Source organism: Panthera tigris, chromosome B1, assembly GCF_018350195.1.
Source record: "Panthera tigris isolate Pti1 chromosome B1, P.tigris_Pti1_mat1.1, whole genome shotgun sequence".
NCBI classification, from domain to species: domain Eukaryota; kingdom Metazoa; phylum Chordata; class Mammalia; order Carnivora; family Felidae; genus Panthera; species Panthera tigris.
In genome coordinates this window covers 81206666-81228415 of record NC_056663.1, presented here as the reverse complement: position 1 = coordinate 81228415, position 21750 = coordinate 81206666, and the positions used below count along the sequence as shown (strand labels likewise).

At 41.4% G+C, this 21750-nt stretch overlaps 1 protein-coding gene across 1 annotated transcript in view; it reads right to left on the bottom strand.

The window, feature by feature from the left end:
* LOC122238071 (collagen alpha-1(I) chain-like) overlaps positions 1 to 21750 on the bottom strand; it is a 108318-nt gene that overhangs the window by 71437 nt on the left and 15131 nt on the right. The window contains exons 3-7 of the mRNA XM_042984753.1: positions 21259 to 21458; positions 21013 to 21110; positions 20234 to 20864; positions 13225 to 13327; positions 4112 to 4219 (exon numbers count right to left, since the gene is read on the bottom strand). Of these exons, the coding sequence (XP_042840687.1) occupies positions 13293 to 13327; positions 20234 to 20864; positions 21013 to 21110; positions 21259 to 21458 (964 nt within the window). The 3' untranslated portion in view covers positions 4112 to 4219; positions 13225 to 13292. The remainder of the gene's footprint in view (positions 1 to 4111; positions 4220 to 13224; positions 13328 to 20233; positions 20865 to 21012; positions 21111 to 21258; positions 21459 to 21750) is intronic.

The following is a 21750-nucleotide window of genomic DNA, read 5'->3' as shown; positions in this document are numbered from 1 at the left end:
CCGAAATCAAGAGCCTGATGTTCAACTGACTGAGCCACCCAGGCACCCCTGTTAAGGAGGATTTCTGAAACTATGTTGAAGAATTTGTCTTCCACTCACATGTAGTGACTTGTCACTGAGGAGTTTTGAGCAAGGAAGTGCAAGATTGGAGTCAGGCTTTTGGAAAGACTCAACCTGGCAACTGGTGGCAAGGTAGACAACCATGGGGGGAAGTGAAGATAAACCAATCAAAGGCTGTGCTAGTGAAGTTGAGAAGCAGTGAGATGGTAGGACTAGAAAGGAGAAGCAAGTTAAAAGATACAGCAGTAGAGGGGCACCTGAGTGGCTCAGTCAACTAAGCAACCGCCTCCTGGTTTCGGCTCAGGTCATGATCTCATGGTTTGTGAGTTCAAGCCCAGCACGGCTCTGTGCTCGCCACACAGAGCCTACTTGGGATTCTCTTTCTTTCTCTCCTTCTCTCTGCCCTTCCCCCACTCATGCACTCTCTCTCAAAATAAATAAATAAAACTAAAAAAAAAAAAAAAAGATACAGCAGTAGAATTTGTGGGAGAAGCAATTGAGGGGACCCAAGGTACAGGGGAGAAGAAACCTGCACCTAGTTGACTCGAGAGTGGTCATGCCATTAAAGGGGAATAGGGAAGTGAGGCAGGGGGAGTATTTTAGGGTGGTTTGACTTTACGCTCTGACAAGTTAACCCTGAGGTAAAATTGTAGAAGGTCACTGGAACTGATAAGAAAAAGTAATTTGAAACCTTCAGGAACAGTGTCAGTGGGCTACTGGGGACCCCCGATTTTAGAAGGAAAGACTAAGTGGTGACAAAGAGGAGGCACCAAGTGTAGACTACTCATGCAAAATCATCACTGGGACAGAAAGCACTTTATAGTGAGGTGGTTGGGGACATGTGCTCTGGAGCCCGAATGCTTGGGTGTGAGTCCTGGCTCCGTCTCTTTCATGTTGTATTGTCTTAGGCAAATTACTTAACCTTGAATGGGGCTGACTATAGTATTTGCCATGTAAAGTTTCATGAGGATTAATTATGATGCTGCACATAAAGTGTTTAGCAGGGAGCCAGGTATATGGCTGGCACTCAATAAATATTAGGTGTTATTATTGCTCATCAAGTTACACTTCTATCTATTATATTATGAAATATGAATATGAATAGTAACCTTGGGCCTGTGAGAATTCAATTAATATTTACAGTGTACTCCCAATTATGTATGCTAATGGTAATATAACATGAATATACAAATTCATTACTAATAAATGTTTATTGAAAACACAATGCCTGCACATGTGCCAGGGATAAGGAGATGAATGAGTTGTTATCCTTTCCTTAAATGCTAACTGGCAAGCAAAACAGAAAAAAATACATAGCAATACAGGTCAGCCATACACCATGTTCTAAATATGTGATCCAGACCAAAGTGGTTCTGGAGTTTGAAGGTTAGGAACAAGTTGGAATGGATAAACTCTCAGAGGGTGAAGGTATTTGGAGAAAGAACAGACATCCCAGATAAATGCACTGTTAGAGTCAGAAAGAGCAACAGGATTAGCCAGTGTCTAGAAAATGAGAGTGGCTAGGGCAGAAAAAGAAGAATGGGTAACAGTTTCAAAGACAGAAGTCTAGTAACACCTGGACCAGGGGGAGGTCAGGGTCACAGCGTGGTGAGCCAGGACTCTATTCCCTCAAAAACAAAAGCAAAACACAAAAAGTTACAGGTTTAGAAACTTTCTGGAGGTGTTAAAATATTAAACTTTCAAGAGCAGTTTCTTCCAAAAAGTAGGACTTAAGGAGATTTTATTTTTGTATTTATTCTGCTGTAGAATTGAAAAGTTTTCAATTTTTAGAATCATGAGCCTGTATTTCTTTTATAATTAAAAATAGTCATGATTTTTAACAATTTGTGTCAAGGTCAAAATTGTAAACAATCTGTCCCTGTGGAATAGGAGAAAAAAAAAAACAAACAGGTGTCTCTCACTCATTATTCTACATATTTATACTTCAGAATTTCTTATTGTGCATAAGCTTTTTTATAATTAAAAAAATTTAAGAGTTTCTAAATATTTTCACAAAGAAGAAAAACAAATCTTTGGTGTTGTATTCTATGGTGTTCAAAGTTTAGCACTAGGAATGAGGATACATGCCCTTGGAAAGGAAAGACATAGGACATAATGTAAAGTAACTTCTAGGACCTAAGTCCCAGCCTATGTTTTGGAGATAAAGAATAGTCTAGTTTAATGGCAATATGAGACTTGGTTGAGGAGCAGTGAGAGAGAAGGGCTTAGTGGTGGTTCTCAATACACAATCAGGGGGCCAGGGGATCCTTTCAATAGCCATAGTCCTAGAAACAGATATTTTTAATGCAAAGTTAGTATTATAATGAGGTCCCTTTCTGCCATATGGCCAAGAACAGTCCCTTGCAGGATATTGCTTCATCATAGCGAATGATTTAAAAGACCCTCCAAGTTATGAAAATACAAGGCAAATAGGCAATCCTTGTTTGTGAAAGTTTGTGTGTGAAGTGTGTGTGCTAAACACCTATGTTTTTGTTGTTTAACAACATCTGTCTTTCCTTTTTATGCGCAACAGGGAGATCCCTTGTTGGGAGATGCTGATGTGGTCCCAAGGCAGGGAACGATGCCACAGCAGACTGAACAAGGCTTCCCGGGGAAGACCTTTCCAGTATGACAGGAGGCTGAGGCAGGGTCCCCCAGCCATGGCCCACCGGGCACTGTGCTAAGCATTAGGGGGAAATGGCTGAGTGTGTGAGTATGATCTACAAGAGATGTGGCCTTGGAGCTCGGGGGCGGGGGGGGGGGGGGGACACTACTGGGTGATGGGAAGAAAAGAGCTGAATCAATAGGCATATTGTAGCAAACACAAACAAATTTCCTGACATCAGAATGTGCAGGACCCACCTGTGACCCAAGCCACTCACACTTCCTGGTTTTCTCCTCCTTCCTGGCTTTTTGCTGCAGGACCCATCTCTTTTGAACTGAGTTAGTTCCTAGTGTTCCTGCCCAAGTAAGGTGGTTGGAGGAGGCCTTGGGAAATAAGTGGACTTCCCGTCATGAAGGGCAGGTGGGTGCTCAAGCAATAAATTGAATAAATAAAAGTGAGGCAGTTGTGTTTGTACTCTAAGCCAGTAAAAACGATCATTCCAGATACACTACTTGACATGAATTTCTGCAAAATGAGTCATTTCCCTTACGGTCTTTCTTAAATTTCTTCAGTGTATTCCCACAACACCTGTGGTTAAACTCAATGTTTCTGGGAATATAAGAAGCAAGGCAGGCAGTCTATCTATGAGAAAAATGGACCTGCAGGGTAACGGTGAGAGCTTTTGAGAACAGGAAATCAGCATGTACTAGTCTGGTTCTTTGTGCCTCTTCTTATATACTAGCATGTCGCCTGTTGGAAGGCACCTCACAGGACATTTGCAGGATCCACTACGACAACTGTTCCGTGAAACCAAAAGTTCTGTATTGCTGATTGACCTGCAGGGGGGCCTGGTAGATGCTCAGGAAATATTCAGTGGACAAGCAAATGTATCTAGTAAGCTAACAGACATGAAAACATCCAAACATTACAACGTAGGGCTGAAGATTAATGAGAGTTAATTTTTGTCCATTGAAAACATTCCTAGGAAGGGAGGCATTTCCTGGGAGATGATTGGAGAGAGAGGAAGAAACACATTAATACAAATACATTGGTGAGAAACCCTGTGTGATGGAGGGCTTCAGCCCAGGTTCCTTTAAGCCAAATTGAGCCAGAGACCATTTCCTTACTGAACAGTATCCCTACCTAGAGGAAATTGCTTCAGGGAAGGGGAAGTAAATCTTGATTTTCTGGGCCTGATGCCAGATATTCTAGCACACTAAACATGACAGACAAAGGAAACAACACCTATTCCAAGTTGTGTATTTCCCTCCTCTGTGGGTTAGGCAGCGTTGAGTAATGTGTGTCCGGGAAGTAATAGAGGATGTGGGGAAAGAAGTTTCTTTCTCTGTAATTTTAGGAGCCACACCGTCAGGGAGGCTTGAGGTCTTAAGGCAGACTGCAACGCCCAAACTAAGTGAGAAGAAATGAGAAGATGAGAAGACATACCTTATCCAAGGATTCTTATGGCTAAGCACGTACTAATAATAGCTGATTTCTTCAAGAGTAACTGAAAGGGTCAGGATAGCCTCTACTTCCCGGGAAAGAAGATTTTATCTTTGATAAAAAAAAAAAATTTGTTACACTGTTGGAAAACTCTATTGCTGCAGTTCTTCTGGGACTTTGTACAATATTTTTTTCTCTATGCTACTATTGAGAATGATCTAGTAAATCAACTGTATCTTGCTGTTTTTAGTGTAGGAAGAGTTTTTGAAAGGTAGAATCTTGCAAAGGCACAGGATCTCTCTGGCCTGAAAAGTTTATACCTCATTCAGACAAAATGGAAAGGCTTTCTACAAAATTGGGAATGTCAAAGTGTAGGAGTCTGAAAGCCTCGAAGGACAACAGGCTTCAGAATTCTTAGCAGGAAAACACACATTCAGGGCTCATGCAGGCTTGGATTCTCACTACTGGCAAAGTAGAGGTAAAATTTAGTAGGCAATAGTACTTTATAATTCATAACGCATTTCCTTGTTAGGGAAAGGACGATTTAAATGTTTGAAAGCAATTTTTCCAAAAGAATACACTGGTGGTGAGATTGTTTTGCACAATTAGCATTACTGACATTTCAAAAAATGTATTTATAATAAAGTCAACTGAATTATAACATGTATTTGTCATACTTTCCAGTTTTGATTTGGTGTACTGCTCTATTAATAAACGTTTCACCGAAAACACTATACTGATCACATAGCAGCAGAGACTTAGAGCCCATTCATTGAGTCTTCTGTCTGAATTGAAATTAACACCAAGGAAATGAATTCATTTACAAATATGTATTGAGCACCTATTATGTGGCAGATCCTATGCTAGGTGTTTTGAACACATTGCTGAATAACTCCCAGGCATTTGCCCTAAGCAGCTCATAATCTACCTAGGACATGCCCACACAAAGATAATTCATAAAAATAGGTAACACGGGGCACCTGGGTGGCTCAGTCGGTTGAGTGTCCTACTTGGCTCAGGTCATGATCTCACATTTCATGTGTTCAAGCTCTGGATCAGGTTCCTTGCCAACAGTGCAGAGCCTGCTTGGGATTCTCTCTCTGTCCCTCTCTCTTTCTGCCGTGCTCTCTCTCTCTCTCTCAAAATAAATAAACTTTTTTAAAAAGTTTTTTTTTTTAAATAAGTAACAGAGCTCTTACCAAGTGTCAGTCAGCACTATACACAGTTCTCATAATCTTACAATATAGGACCTATTAATCCATTTTACAGATGAAGAAGTGAAGACCATGAGTTTCTTGCCCAAATTCACACTGCTTATCTGGCTCCAGAGCCCTGGAAATATTCTTCTGCTTATATGTGGTATGTACAATGATGGCTATACATGCACTAATATAAAAACAGAGAAGTAGGGGGCCGCCTGGGTGGCTCAGTCAGTTAAGCGACCAACCCTTGATCTCAGCTTAGGTCATGATCTCATATTTCGTGAGATCAAGCCCTGCATCAGGCTCTGCTCTGAGCACAGAGCCTGCTTGAGATTCTTTCTCTCTCTCTCTCTGTCACTCCCCTACTTATGCACTCTCTTTCTCTCTCTCAAAAACAAACAAAAAACAACAACAACAAAACACAGAAGTAGGGCTTTTGGCTGAGGCAGAGATAATAGTGAGGGAAGTCTTGTTAGAGGAAGTCAGGCCAGAATTTAGCCTGAAAAGATGAGGGTGTGTTGAGTTGATAGTTGCGACGAGGCAGGCTGGAGCCAGATCATGGAGAGTCATGTGTACCCTTCCATGGGGCTGGGAAATTTTCCTTATTCAGGAAAATTCTACCAAGGGGTTTTAAGTGGGAAACAGCATGGCCAGACTTGCATTTTAGACAAATCTCTCTGATGGTGTTTTAGGGCAGTGAATTTCAAACACTAGCACGCATGTCAACATCACCCTAAGGGCTTTTAAAACAGATGTCTGGGCCCTACTCCCTGATTTTCTCACTCAGTGGGCTTGGTGTGAGGCCTGAGGATTTGCATTCCTAACAAGTTCCAGGTGATGGTCTGTGGCTTCAGGGACCACGTTTTGAGAACCCCTGTTGTGAAGGATGCTTCTGAAGGGGGCTAGACTGGAGACTACCCAGTAGGCTATATCGCTAGTCTAGGAAAGAGAAAAGGAACAACTAAAGTCAAATCCAAAACTAAAATATAAACTCTGTGAGAGCAGGGCTTTTGTCTGTTTTATTTAATTTTGTATTTCCAACACCTAGAAAGCGCCTTGCATGTGGTAGTGCTCAATAAACACTTACTGAATAAACAAAGGAATAATAGGGGTGCATAGCTTGGTTAGTCAGAAGAGCATGCAACTCTTAATCTTGGGCTTGTGAGTTTGAGCCCCAACTTGGGTGTGGAGATTACTTAAAAATAAAATCTTAAAAAAATAAAAAGAAAAGAAAACTCTTAAAAAAAACCCAAATGAATAATAGGTTTAATAAATACTCAGGAGAGAAAATCAATACTACCTGATGATATGGGAGGTAAGATAGAAAACACGTCAAGACTGCCATCCGCATTTCTGGTTTACATGACCATGAGTGATGTCACTGACAGTGGCAGAAACTAGAGAGTAAAGGGAAGATTTGGGGTGAGAATGATGATCAGCTTGAGATATGTTTCATTTAAAGGATGTGCAAGATTTTCAGGAGAACATAATCATTAAATGGTTGGATATGAGAATCGGAAGATTAGAGAGCGAGAGATCTGGGCCAGAGATACCAGTTTGGAACCCTCTGGTAAACAGATAGGTGGTACTCAGAGCTAGGAGATTTCTGAATGAAATCACTCAAGGGGGGGTAGGTGGGGTCCAAAGATCAATGAGCTAAAAATGAAACACGATATTTTATGGAACAGGCAAAGAAGAAGGAACACATGAAAGGAGGAAAAAGAAAATGGTCAGAGAGGTAGAAGAGAACTGGGGAGTGCAGTGCCATGGGAGCCAAGGGTTTTTATTTAATTGTTTTATGTTTTATTATATAAAATTTGAAACAAAAAGAGTAGAAAGAATAGTATGATATTTTCCCATAGAGCCATCAATAATGAATGGTCAACTCATGGCCAATCTTATTTTACTTATTTTTTTTTCAATCTTATTTTATTTGTATCTCTACCATGCCTTTCTACCAAAAACTGCATTATTTTTGAAACAAAGTAGGTGTCATGTTGGTTCATTAGCAAATATTTCAGTAGACATCTCTGAAAGATAAGAGCTCTTCTGAAAATGTCACAACAATATCATTATATCAACAAAAAAATTAACAATTCCATAATATCATTAAATATTTAGTTAATATCCAAAATTTTCTAATTGTCTCTTGGTTTTATGGTTTGGTTTGATTTGGTTTGATTTGGTTTGCTTGAAGCAGGCGCCAGATAAGATCTGCACGATGCAATTAGTTAATATGTCTCTTAGATCTCTTCTGACAGTTCCTCCCCACCCCCCACTTCCTATCTTTCTTTCTTTTTTTTTTTTTTTTTGGCTATTTATTTATTAAAGAAACTGGGTTCTGTAGAATTTCCCACATTCTGGACTTTGCTGAATGCCTCCATTGTGTCATTTAATATATTCTTTATCTACTGTATTTCCCATATTTTGGTAATTTAGATCTAGAGGCAAGGCTTGACCAATTTATGTTCCATTTTTTGGCAAGAATACCCTCACAGGAGGTATTGTGCACTTCTCGTTATCTTTCTTTTGGTGATAGGGCAGTCATGGATGATTATTACCTAGATCTATTATTTGACTAGAAATTATAGTAGTAGTATGATTCTATCATTCTTTTTCATGTATCATTTTTTCATGTGTTAATGCAAATACATTATAAAGAGAAATCCCCATATCACTTATTTGGTTACCTGGAAGTATAGTCATATAAGAAATAATGCATCATCCTTTCTTTTTATTTACCAGTGTTCAATATAAGTTGGTTCCCTAGCAACCAATGTGATCAAATGGATGTTTTCAAAGTATTATCATAAAGTCATTTATTTAAATATTTTTGTGTATTTCAATCTATGCAACTATTTTATTGATACACAAATTGTCCCATCTTTGGCTACAGGAGCTTCTTCTTTTTGTTTTTAAGTTTATTTATTTATTTTAAGAGAGTGAGTGGGGGAGGAGCAGAGATAGAGGGAGAGAGGATCCCAGGCAGGCTCCACACAGAGTCCATTGTGTCAGTACAGAGTCCATTGTGAGGCTCGAACTCAGGAACCATGAGATCATGACCTGAGCTGAATGAAGTCAAACGCTGAACTCTTGAGCCATCTAGGCACCCCTACAGGGGCTTCTTTGAGTCCATTTCTGAGTTTTCTGAAATAACTCCAGTAACCATTGCTAGCTTCCTTTGCTTTCTAGTATGATAGGATGATTCATAGTCATCTTATGTTTTTCTTAGTACAGATCCACAATCAGTTATTTCTCAAAAAAGTTCTGGTTTCCTTAATGGGGCATGGTATTCAGAGACCACAGTTTGGGAGCCGGAGGTGCTCGTTGCTATTACATTGGTAATTATTTGTAGAACTTTTTCCTCAAAAGAGCCTTTTTTAAACAAAATACATCATGAGTTCATACTGATATTTCCAATTCGAAAATAAGATTAAAGCATTTTTATCTATATTTGTATTGCTTTTCTCCTATGCTGAAAGTCTTGGTTTGCAACAATGTTTAAATAATTATTTTTATTATATATTTTTATTACAACTTCAGAAAAAAATGCCAAATGTTATTACTAACAATGTGACTTGTGAAAATAGTTGAATTTTTTTAAATTTCTTTTTGTCCTTAGATTATATCCCACTAGGTATTTACAGTCAGATTGCTGTATTTTTTTGTCATTTGAAATATTTCCCTTTTTTATATTACAGGCTTGATTTCCAGTTCGGTTCATTTGTTCATTTTGATTTTTGTTTTTTGTTTCTTTTTAAAAATTACCTTTGCTTTGTAATTAGGTAAAACATTTTAAGGGTTCTAAAGTCAAATCCACAAACATGATATATTCAGAGAAATCTAGTTTCCATCTCTGTTTACTTTATTCTCTTTCTCCCCTGTATATAACTTGTTAAAAAAAGGTTTGGTTTATCCTTCCATTTTTGTTTGATATGAGCAAATATATAGAGAGATATATTCATATCCCTCCATTTTCTTTTTTTTTTTAAGTTTATTTATTGTGTGTGTGTGTGAGAGAGAGAGAGAGCAAGCAGGGAAGGGGTAGAGAGAGGAGAGAGAATCCCAAGCAGGCTCTGTGCTGTTAGTGCAGAGCCCAACACGGGGCTCAATCTCATGAACCATGAGATCATGACCTGAGCCTAAATCTAGAGTAGGACACTTAACAGACTAGCCACCCAGGTGCCCCTATCCCTCTGTTTTCTTAAAATAGATGATAACATACCTACATAGATGAAAACTATACACACTTTTCTCCACCTTACTTTTTTTCACTTAACAATATATCTTGGTGATACATTCATACAGAATATAGAAAACAATCCTAACTCCTTATTACTGTTCCAAAGTACTCCATCATATTAATTCAACTAGTTCTCCAGGAATGGATGTTAGCATCATTTCCAGGCTTTCACAAAGCCGAAGTTTTTGAGAATGAACAAATGATAAGTAGTGTCCAATGAATCTGAACCATCCAACAGAAGACAGACAAGCATTCAATGGATTTGGCAATATGAAGGTCAATGAAATCTTAATGAGGACTGTGTAGTATATGCACAACTAACCCAGCAATGTGCAGTGGCCCTAGCTTAGCAAGAATAGTTTCAATGCCATGGTGCAAACTGAAATCGGATCTTAGCGGGTCACAGAGTGAATGTGATATAAGAAATAAGAGACAGCAGGAAATATAAACTGCTTTCTCAGGAAGTTTGAATGAGAAGGGACATAGAATAGATATAACTAGAGAAATATTTGGGAACAGGATTGGTTTTATTTTAGTGGCTCTCTTTTGTATGTTTATGAATGTTTGTGTAGTTGTATTTTTAGGACAGCAGATATTAGAGCATGTTTATTACTTGGGGGAAGGGGCCATGAAGAAGAAAAGTTAAAACAAGAGGGAAAAAAGATATTGCTGGTGGAGAAATCTAGAATTCTTTATTTGTGAAGAGAAGACTCTTGAGGTTGTTGAGAGTGTGGTTGGAAAATATAAATGTGTGACCAGCATTATATATATATATATATATATCCCTGGCCCAATCCTTGTCCTCTTGAAGCTCATAGTACAAGAAGTGTTTATCCTTTTCACGGTGTTCTCTCTTCTGGTCCATCACTGTCACTAATTCCTAGTCCAAACTACTGTTTGTTTTCTCTTATGACCACTGTCGCAGCATCCTACATGGCCTACCTGATTTCCCTTTTGATTCTTCTGTTGTTCCTACTTTTCTATAGAGAAGCCGGAAAACGTAACCCAAATCCTGTCTCTTCCCCGCTTAAAACTATTCAGTGACTTCCTGTTGCACTTTGGATAAAATCCTAAATCCTTATGAGGGGCTACAAAGGCTCTGTAACTTCTTCCCAGCTTCCTTCGCATTGTCCACATCTCAGCTTAAAATTTTCCTCTCAGGTAGGCCTTCTCTGTCCACCCTATCTAAAATAGAACGCTGCCCACTCCATGAAGGTCACTATCACATTACCTTGTTTCATGCCCTCACAGCTTAAATGATCATATCATAACTTACTAACTTACCTAGTCTTCCCTTGTTCATGGTCTGTCTCTCCAATTAAAATATGTGCCAACCAAAAGTAAAAGCTACTTGTTCACTATTATGACCTTGTGCCTAAAACTATACCCAGCGCATAGTAGGCACTCAATAAACATTTCATGACTGAACTAATATTGTTCTTTGTAATCTTCCCATCTTTTACCTATTATTTTCTTGCCTTTGGTTTTACACAAGGCATTTCAGGTTAGCAGTTACAGTTTTGGGGGCCAATACAACTCCAGAAACTTTGAAATGGATAACATTTGGGTTTGGACTCCATAAAAACAAACTGCAAACTTCAGGCAACTTTAGTTAGGCAAAGTGGAGTATTCTTGGGTTAATCAGGAAAACAAAAGAAAACAATAAGCAACAACAACAAAAAAACCCTGATCACCTGTTCTCAGGTGGAAAAGGGCAACGTTAGGCTTTCTTTTGAAAAATGAGCTAACTGGGCATATGCAGAGTGGAAGAATCCTCTAGGAAACCAGAAGAGGATTCTCTGTGAGGGAATGACCCTTTTGATCCACAGTTGTACAAATAAATTGCAGTCTGTGGCTGTTCTACTATGCTAATGCATGAGACTTTCTAATTTGGAGGTAAAATATTAGCAAGTCAGTTTGGCCACAGCTCTATGGCTACATGTTACCATATACTTTCTAATTAGCAAAGATCATATTTTGAGTTCCATCTGTCTGACTTCTGGGTTTCGTTCTGGTTTGCCTCCATACTCAGGACAGGAAGCAGGTGTTATTTACTGACTATCTTCCAAAAATTCCTGAACAGACAGAGCTCAAATGTGGTTGGCTCAGTTGGATACCCAAGCCTTCTAGATTAATCACTACTGATCATTGTTTTTATTTTCAAATTAGATTCCTCATCACAACCGCTACGGTTGGATAACATTCACTAAGGTAAATCCTACACAGCAAGTTTTTTAAAAGAGAAAATATTTTAAACAAAAAAAAATTTTTACTATCTTCAGTTATGTAATGGACTTTAGAGGTAACAAAACAACACTAAAAATTCCTGTCCTAGAAGGAAGTATCCAAAGAGATAAAAACTTAAAGTTTAATGCAAAATTTCAAAGGCTTTTTCTTGTCCATTTATCATAATAAGAGAAAAAGAAAAAGCTAAGATACATTTTGCAACTCCAAATCATATGTGACTTTGTTTCTGGTATTCATTTCTAAATAACCTAAATTCTATTTTGCAGGTAAGAGCCCTTGGGTGGGGTCATGTTCACAAGCCCCTGAGGTTTTCTTCTCATTTTTTGGCTCAGCTCCTGAAATCATTTTTCTTATTGCCTCCCTCCAAACCAAAGGGAATGCATTCTTTGTCCCTATCAGTGCTATGTTTTTTAAGTGCCTGTTTGTGTTTAAAAAAAAAAAAATGGGGCGCCTGGGTGGCTCAGTTGGTTAAGCGTCCAACTTAGGCTCAGGTCACGATCTCACAGTTTGTGAGTTCGAGCCCCGTATCAGGCCCTGTGCTGACAGCTCAGAGCCTGGAGTCTGCTTCGGATTCTGTGTCTCTCCATCTCTCGGCCCCTCCCCTGCTCATACTCTGTGTCTCTCTGTCTCTCAATAATAAATAAATGTTAAAAAATAAAATAAAATAAATTAAAAAGCAAAAAAGACCTACCTAGGGAATTGACTCCTTAAGAGTGAAAAACTATGGATTCTTTCTCATAACCATCCGGAGAAAATGTTCCCACTTTACTCTTTTCCCAGGAAGAAAGTTTGGAAGAAGACATTATTTTAAAGGATTATTTGTGCCTCAGTAAGGTCATATACCTTAGTTTGGAAAAGCTGCTCTGTCTTAGGCATGACCTGATTTAACAATTGCCTCAACTACAAACACAGAGGCTGTTTCTACACGTATTTCTGCACTTCTTACTAGAACAGATGATTTTTTACACAAAGCTTATTAAGTTCCTGAATAGACATTTATAAGATTTTCATGACATGCCTCACTTACTACCAAAGAACAACTTGTACATTCTCTGAGGAAATATCAAAACACAATATAAATGCATATGCCTAACATTTTTATGGAATAAAGAGAAGGGGAGTATTAATATACCAAGATCTTCAAAAGATTGCCTGCCTAAGTGTTCATGGGTCTCAACCGTTCTAGTTGGAAATAAGTGACAAATATAATAAGGCAAAATAAAAAACTTTCTGAAACTCCTAGTCACCTATCCAATATTCAGTGGTATGCTGGTAAATGTTTGACAACTGGCTCTTTTTTTTTTTTTTAAAGGGCCTTAATTTGTGGTGTTTGCCAATTTTTGTGGTGTAAAGACTCCCACTGTGACCAATTTCAGGCTACCAAGGTGTTTAACAACCAGCTTGTAAAAATCTTGAAAATTTACCTATCGGCTCTCACAAGCCAGGCAGAGCCATTCGGAGCACATCACTGCATTCACCCTCTCCTTCTCCATCACCAGCAGAAACACCATCTCTTGTGGCAATTTTCTAGGATTAAGAACAAAAAAATTGACACTTGCCAGCCATCTTTGCAAAGAGAGGAGGCCAGATGACAATATTTACTAAGGAGAAGTAGACACATGTCATGGTAGTAGTAATGGCCTATCACAGATGGTGGTGGTAGTGTGTGTTCCTTAAAGGACTTCAGACTCAGTTTACCCCTTTTGTCCTTGTCCTTCTCTTTTTCCAGCCTGGAATGCAAACATGATGACTAGAGCTCCAACAGTCATTTTATAATCACCAATGAGGGAGAGGACAAGGAAATCACAGAGATCTTGGCCCTGACATCTTTGACTTGCCTCACCACCCCTGGAATTCCTATTTTTGATCTTCTCTTAACAAGAGATAAAGTAAGCTCCTTTATTGCTTAAGCCACTGTCATTTAGCTTTTGTGTTAAAGGCAACCATTTTAGTCTTTCAATTAAATTTGTCAATGGATGCCGGCTTAGTGAAGAGAAATTGCCACCAGAAGAAACACTATTTAAGAGTTTTTTCTTTTGGGGGTGCTAGGGTGGCTCAGTTGGTTAAGCATCTGACTTCAGCTCAGGTCATGACCTCACAGTTCTTGGTTTCAAGCCCCACATTGGACTATCTGCTGTCAGTGCGGAGCCTTCTTCGGATCCTCTGTCCTTCTGTCTCTCTCTCTCTCTCTCTCTCTCTCTCTCTGCTCCTTCCCTGTTCTCTCTCTCAAAAATAAACATTAAAAAAAAAAAAGAATTTTTTTCTTTTTGGAAATCAGATAGTCGTTACAACTTAAAAGCTGACCAGTCCACTAAATATTTTGTTGGTATGAGTCTACCTAAAACACTTGACTTTGGAGCCAGAAGTTGTGCCCAACACACACCAGGCACTGTGAACACCGTGAAAAGAAAATTGACTACTTTTACTGAACATAGACAATATACCAGATACCAAGTTAAGCACATTCAAGGCATCAGCATACTTGCTGTGTGACCTTAGGCAAGTCACTTAACATCTTGCACTTCATTTTCTTCATCTATAAAATGGAGATAATATAATAGCTATATCGCTGGAATTTTTGAAGGATAAAGGAGTTAAAAACATATGTAAGGTGCTGAAAACAATGCTTGGCAAATTGTAAACACTAAATAAGTATTAGCTATCACCTTTATTCTTATTCTTATCCCCCCACTAATCCTATTCAGTAGGCACCGATATTATCAGCAGATGAGAAGAATGGTATCTATCTCATGGGGAGGTTCTCAAGCTGGAAAATGATGCCTCTCAGGCATCTCGTGTGGGAGAATGAAGGAGACCAGGCAGGAAACATGGGTCAGGGTCATACTTCAAGGAACTTTGGGTACCAGGCCTCAGAGTTAGAAGTCTTTTGGGAGGCACTGCTGACCCATTGAACTTTTTGGTCGGGGGGAATGACATGGACAAACAACTCCTTTTGGGAGATTATTCACCAATTAGAATGATATGAGTTTCACTCAATGCATGGAGGAGAGTTGGAGACCACCACAGAGGTCTAGGCATGAGATCCAAGTACCTGGGGGCATGGAAAAGGAAGGACGTGAGCGAGTTTGAAGAAAGATGTGAACATCTTAGGAAAGGAATGAACCCATGGAAACTTCTCCCCGTATGATTTAACTGGCAAGGAGTAGATGTGACAATTCAGCAGTTTAGCAAGAGGAACAAGCTTGGGGCTGAACATTTGTTAGGTGAATTTAGAAACAATAGCTTGAACAATAGGTCGTAAACTCATAACATTAGGATCAGTCTTGGTTAATAATGGTTGAGTTAATAGACGTCAGATAAGCAGAAAATGCTGTGGATATATTACATTTTAGGAATTCAGTAGCACTGATACTCATTGTGAGGTTTGGGGGAATAACAACATTGAAGTTCTTTGTGGCAGGCAAATGGAGGAAGAAATAGTGTTTAAAGGCTTGTGTCTAGATGCTATAAATACTGCACTACCCCGCCTGGAAATGGGGCCCCAGAGAACAATTCTGCTAAGCAAAGCTTACAGAACATCCACAAACTTCAGAAACTGTGGGAATTCATATAAAATTCTACTGTCACGATAATACTTATTATAAAATGTTGACACAGAACTCATAGTGTATAGACTGTTATGAAACTCTTAGAAAGGGGCTAACAGCATTTTGCAAATTCCTGGAATTTATAATTAGAAATTAGAAATTTAAATAAGTAAAATAAATATTTATTTAAATAAATAAATTAGAAATTCAGACTTGAGAGTGAAGGCAATCATGAGAAAGAACCATTACTGCAAAAATATGCTGTCCTTTAAGAAAAACACCAATTGGAATTTTCACAGCAGTTCAATTAGATATTTATTCCTTCAGCAAATATTTGAGTGTCTACTGTGATAGGTCTGTGCAAACTTTGGGCATGCAGTGGGGAAACAACTAGACATAGTTCTCACCCTCATAGTACTTAGAAGGCAAGTAGGGTCTTCCCACAGATATTCAACAGCATGCCTAAACACATTCCTAATTATAAGCAGCCAAAAACTCTCTGGAGGAAAAGGTGCGATGAGAGAATAGAGGGATTTCAACATCAAAAATTCATAATTTGCGGGCATCTGGGTGGCTCAGTCAGTTAAGCATCTGACTTCTGTTGAGGTCACGATCTCACAGTTCGTGGCTTCGAGCCCTGCATCAGGCTCTGTGCTGACAGCTCAGAGCCTAGAGCCTGCTTCGGATTCTGTGTCTCTTTCTTTCCCTGCCTCTCTACTGCTTTGTGCTCTCTCTCTCTCTCTCCCTCTCTTTCAAAAATCAATAAACATTAAGAAAAAAATTTTTTAATTCATAATTTGCACTTTTTCCCCCAACTATACCGATCACTGGAACATTCCTTTTTAATGTGTAATATACCACACCAGGGATCTTTGGCGGGCTCATTCCAGGGAAATTGATTCATTCAAATTCACTTAAGGTCTGTGACACAAAACCCACATTACATTTTTTATATTGAGTAGAGTCATATCTTTTAAAATAAATTTTGGGGTTCATATTTTGTATATTTAATATTTGCAGCCAATTTTCAGGGCTCTCCCTTATTGTAAATTAGTAGTTGTTTTTTATTTTAAACAAGCTAGTTCAATAGCATAGTTAATTTGCCTTCAGTTCCTTGATACCTCCTTTTCTCTGAGGAGCTTATCCTCCTCAGCCACCCACTGTCTCTGGTCACACCGCTAGACCTCGGCATTACCCAAACTGCTCCAGCTCCATCATTTCAAACATCCCATTCTCAGACTGTTCTCCAGCATTTGGGAGTGGTTCCCAACTTCAGGAATTCTTAGATTCCACTGGGACCTCCAATCCATTGATCCTGTTACTTTTCCATTGTCCTTTACTCCTGTATGTCCTCACCTCCCTCCTTCCCACACCCTCTTCTCTCTAACCCTTTTTCCCTCCATCACACCCACCTGCAAAATCCTAGCTTTGCCCCTTAGGCTGACGAGGCTGGGAAAAAAATCCACAGCCACGCTGACTGGTCCTGCTTTAAATTCATGACCACTAACCTCAAATGGGCACTTAATAGCACTGCCTGGCAATCCTACCACATTTCCGTAGTTCATTTGCTCTCAAACTCTCCCAGAAGATAACTCATATCTGCTGCTCTCTCCAAACTCCATAGTCTCTCCCACCCTCTCCATTGTCAGGAAGTAGGGTCTGTGGCTATTTCACTAGGATAAGAGAAGCAGTAGAAGAGACCTTCCCTATGTTCCCACCTCCACAGCCACCAGCCCAGGTACATCTGGGCCCACACACTGTCTTTCCTCCTATGTCTAGCTTCTCCTTTGGTCAGCACTCTGGCCTCCTGGCTCTTCTGTGAATGGGTGAAGTAGACTCAGGTTCAGGTGCCCTTCACTTGCTCTTCACTCTGCTTGGGAGTCTGGAGACCCTCCTCCTAGGTCAGTGGCATGCCCTGTCTTTTCCTACAAGACCTCTTGTTAGGGAGTTTGCCCTAGCCCTAGAAATAGCAACCTTCCCCATTCCCCACATTCCTACCCTGTTTCTTCCATCCCGTGTACCATCCTCCACCCTCCATCCCCAACCCCGCTAGCGTATTTGTGTGTTTATTCATTATTTGTCTTCTTTGATGAGAGCACGGATTTTAATCTGCATAGTTTGCCATTATATGCCCTGTAATTAGAACAGTGCTCCACTCATTTGTTCATTCATTCATTCAACAGGTGTTTAATAAGCTTCTATTAGGGGACAGGTACTGCTCTAGGCTCTGAGACAATAGCAATGAACAGAACAGGAAAAAAAATCCTGTTTTTTTGGCTAAGCAAGTAGTTAGGTAGTGATAAGTGAAACATCCACGGCCAAGCAGGGAAAGAGCATTATAGGATGTGTGTTTGGGAGAGGTGGGCAAAATTTTAGAGTGACCAGGGTGGGTCTCATTGAGAGGGAAACACTTGGGTGAAGACCTGAGGGGGGTGAGGGAGCAGCCCATGGTGGAAAGGGCTTTCCAAGGAGGAAACAGCTAGTGCAGAGGCCCTGAGGTGGATTGCACCCGGGTTGTTCCAGGACGTGTGAGGAGGTTAAGTTGACTTGAGGAAGTATGAAACCGAGAGAATAGGAGACCAGATGGGAGCGGTAAAGGGGAGCCAAGAGGGCAGATTAGGTAGGGGTTTGTGCACATTGTGAGAACCCTTATTTTGAGTGAAATGGGGAGCCACGGGAAGTTTTTTTTTTGATACAATGATATTAATACACAAGCCATATTCAAGCTTTGACAATTGTCCCAATAATGTCCTTTAAAAAAAAGTATCTAATTTTTTATTACCATTTAAAGAAAGAACTTGCATAAAGGGCAAAATCAAATTGCATGGCATGTATAGAATTAATAATTATGATTTGCAGCTACCAGGTATGACTGCGCGAGGAAAGGTCATCTATAGCTTAAAATTTAATAATTCTATAATTTTTATAATATAAAAACTAAGTTTTATCATGTCATTTTGTAGCTTCTTCCCTAATCCTGGATCCAGTCAAGGAGCATACACTGCTCTTAGTTGTCATGGCTTTTTAAATAGCTGTATTGAATAAAATTCCTATAATTTACCTACTTAAAGTGTACAATTCAATAAGTTTTAGTATATCCACAGAGTTGTATAATTATCATTACAAACTAATTTTAGAGCATTTTTCACACACACATGCCCCCAAAAGAAACTCCAGAACTTTTAGCTATCACTCCTCCACAACCTATTTCCCCAAACACAGGCAACTACCATTCTACTTTCTGTCTCTATAGATATTCCTATTCTGGATATTTCATATAAATGGAAGCTTACAATATATGCTCTTTTGTGTCTGATTTCTTTCACATAACGTATTTTCAAGTTTCATCCATGTAGAATGTGTCAGTGTTTCATTCTTTTTAATGACTGAATAATGTTCCATTGTATGTATAGCACATCCTATTTATCAAGGAAGGGTTTTGAGCAGAGGAGTGACCTGATCTGAGTGGCATTTAACAAGGCTCACTCCAGCTGTTGTTCCAAGGAGTGGAGAATGATGAACTGTGTCAAATGCTGCTTTTAGGGAAAATGAGATGAGGCCCAAGAACTGACCAGAAAGTGCTCAAATAGTTTAACAAAGAAATTAGCTGGAACATTCTGATCTATAATTTATAAACAGTATTTTATGTGTTTCATGGGATTTATTGCATATCCTTTGAATAATTACACATGGGATGCAGAAACAAATTAATAAGTAAGAATTTTAAATAAAATGTGGACATGTAATCGCACATGAGCAATTGGAGAGTGCCATTATTTCGGTCTCCGATATTTTCCTTATATTGGTGGTAGCGATCCTTTTGGTTCATGTGCAGTTTATTCCTCAGAGTAATTACTCCTCTCTAAACATAACTCAACATTATGGTGATTATCCAAGATTTCATGCCAGCTTCCAGAGAGCTAGCCAAGGGAAAAATTAATCGTTACAAAAAGATATGTTCAACGTCTTTGCAGATCAGGTAGATGAGAGCCAGTTTGTTTTTATTTTAGGGGGTTGGAGTCATCTAAAAAATTGTAGAAATTGGATCAAAAGTTGAGTTCCATTGTGGCAGCTGTCAAACAATTAGGTTAGCTACTGGAATCATTAGATCCCGAACTGGCACAAAACACTACTGATTCCGGGTTTGGTGTAAGCACACGCAACAGAACTAGGCTATCCAATTCTGGGTACAAGCAACTTCTGGGGCTTGCAAAACAGGAAAGTTAGTGAAGGGCAATGGAAACTAGACAGGAAAAGGAGAGCCTTGAAAGATAATTGTCAAAAATGCACTCCACGTTTACGGTACCGTTCGGAGGGCGCGGTGGACGGGTGATGAACATTTCAGGAAATAAATACTGAACACCAAACTTCATTTGAGGATAATGCACCAAGTCCGCTCCACCCGGACTAAAGGAAGCAGGAGGAGGAAAGTTGTTTTTTCTCCTCGGAATAAATGGGGCGTGGGGCCGGAGGCGGGGGGAGGTGGCTGGCCCCGCGTTCGCGCTAACCGGCGGGGAATTTGGAGAGGATCCCTGGTCGCGCGGCGGCGGCGGCGGCGGCGGCGCGCGGGTGCGCGTGTGAGCAGGCGAGCGAGCGTGCGGGCGGGCGGGCGAGTGCGCCGGGTATTGGCAGCCGAGGAGTGGAGGCTGGGCGGCTCCGACTCCCTGACGCCAGCGCGACCAGATCAATCCAGGCTCCGGGAGCGAGCGGGCGGGCGGGAGGAGGAAGGAGAGGCCGAGCGGCTCAGCCCGGGCCGAGGCGCGGGGAGGGACCCTGCGAGGGCAGCGCCCCGCCGGCCGGACCGGGGCCGCGGGACCCCGCTCGCCCGGCCACTCGTGCGCCCGCGCGGACGGGCGCGCCGCCAACCCGGTAAAACGAAACAGACCTGAGCCCAACTTTCTCCTTTGCCGCGTCCCCGCCCTCCTTCGGCTCCCTGGGCTTTCCAGCGCCGCCGCCGCCTCTTGTGGGGCAGGCGCGGGCCCGCCGGGCTGCCGCGGTCGTGCGGGGCCGGTGACGCGGGCCGCGGCGGGGAGGGGGCTCTTCCCCGCGTGGGGCGGACCGGGGACCCCCCCCCCCCATGATGGCGCCTCCCGGCCGTTCCGAGGAGCGAACCTGCTACCTTCCCCTGTCCTGGCGCCCAGGCGGCCAGGCAGGCAGGGCTCGGCCGGGGTTCGCCTAGCGTCTTTGTTGGGTCTGCGGTGGGGAAGCCGCGCTCCTCGGCCCCGAGCCTCGCCCCCGGCCCCGGCCGCGGCGGGACCTCCCATTCCACCCTCTCCCTCCGCCCGCTCCCCGTTTCTCTTTCCCTTTCCGCAGCCGGGCCGAGGCCCGTCCGCGCGGCCCGCGGGCCCATTGTGTCCCGCGCCGGCCCGAGGGACCCTTGCGGGAGTTGGGCAGCCGCAGGCGCTGCCCTCTACGCCGTCGGCGCCTCGCGGAGCGGGTCTGGCGCGAGGAGGACACCCGGTGCCCTGCTCCCCTCCGCATCCCGGACGGGCTCCTTTCTCTGCCCCGACGAGCCTCTTGGGGGTCGAGGTCAAGGAAAGTTCGCACCGAAATTCCCTCTAATTTATTCAAAGGCTTGGCGGCGGCGCGTAATTTTTTTTTTTCCCCCTCTTCCGCCTACACCCCGTGCGTCTCCCAAGTGTCGTCTCATTCCTTTCCCTTTACCGGATTCGATTGCCTCACTCCATGTGTATTTGTGAGTTCGCTGTTGAACAACTGTTCATTTACTCCGCTGTCTTTGTTAGTGTTTCTCGGGGTTGCTGCTGTAGTAAGGTGGGGGGTAGTGGGTGTGAGATAGACAGACGTGGGCTTGTTTTTCTAGTTGCTTAATATACATGTAGGCTTAAAGAGAGAACGTTTCCTTGATGTACTTTAGGAAGGGAGGAGGAACAAATGCCTGCCGGATCTTACAACTCCAGTAGCTGCGGCTTTTGTTTATTTTGAGGTGCATACGACTTTTAAATAGACTGTGCAAGATAGCCAGTAAGACGCTTCCCTTCTGAAAATTGAGGCGCGTCTCAGAACCATCTCCTTGAGAAACCATCGTTTCCGTGAGTGCTGTGGCAACCGGCCTTTGCCTTTCTCCTCCTGTTCTCTTCTTGGCATGGTATCTGAAGTTTCAGAGTATGTGGAATGATAGAGAAGTTGCACGATTGCAGTGTGCCATCCTGTTGCTGGAACTCTTAGCACCTAGATCACAGAATGCCTGTATTTCAGAACGTTTGCTCTAATTGCGTGTGTGGATAACATGCCTGCATTCAGTAACACAATGAGAAAACTGTTCTCTGCCCATGTTGATTTTTGATCTTGTTTATAATTACCACTTTACGTTTTATTGGAGGTAGGTGAGTTGTATTGGAACCACTATTTCAAAAAAGTCGAGGCAGGACCAATGTTCACGGC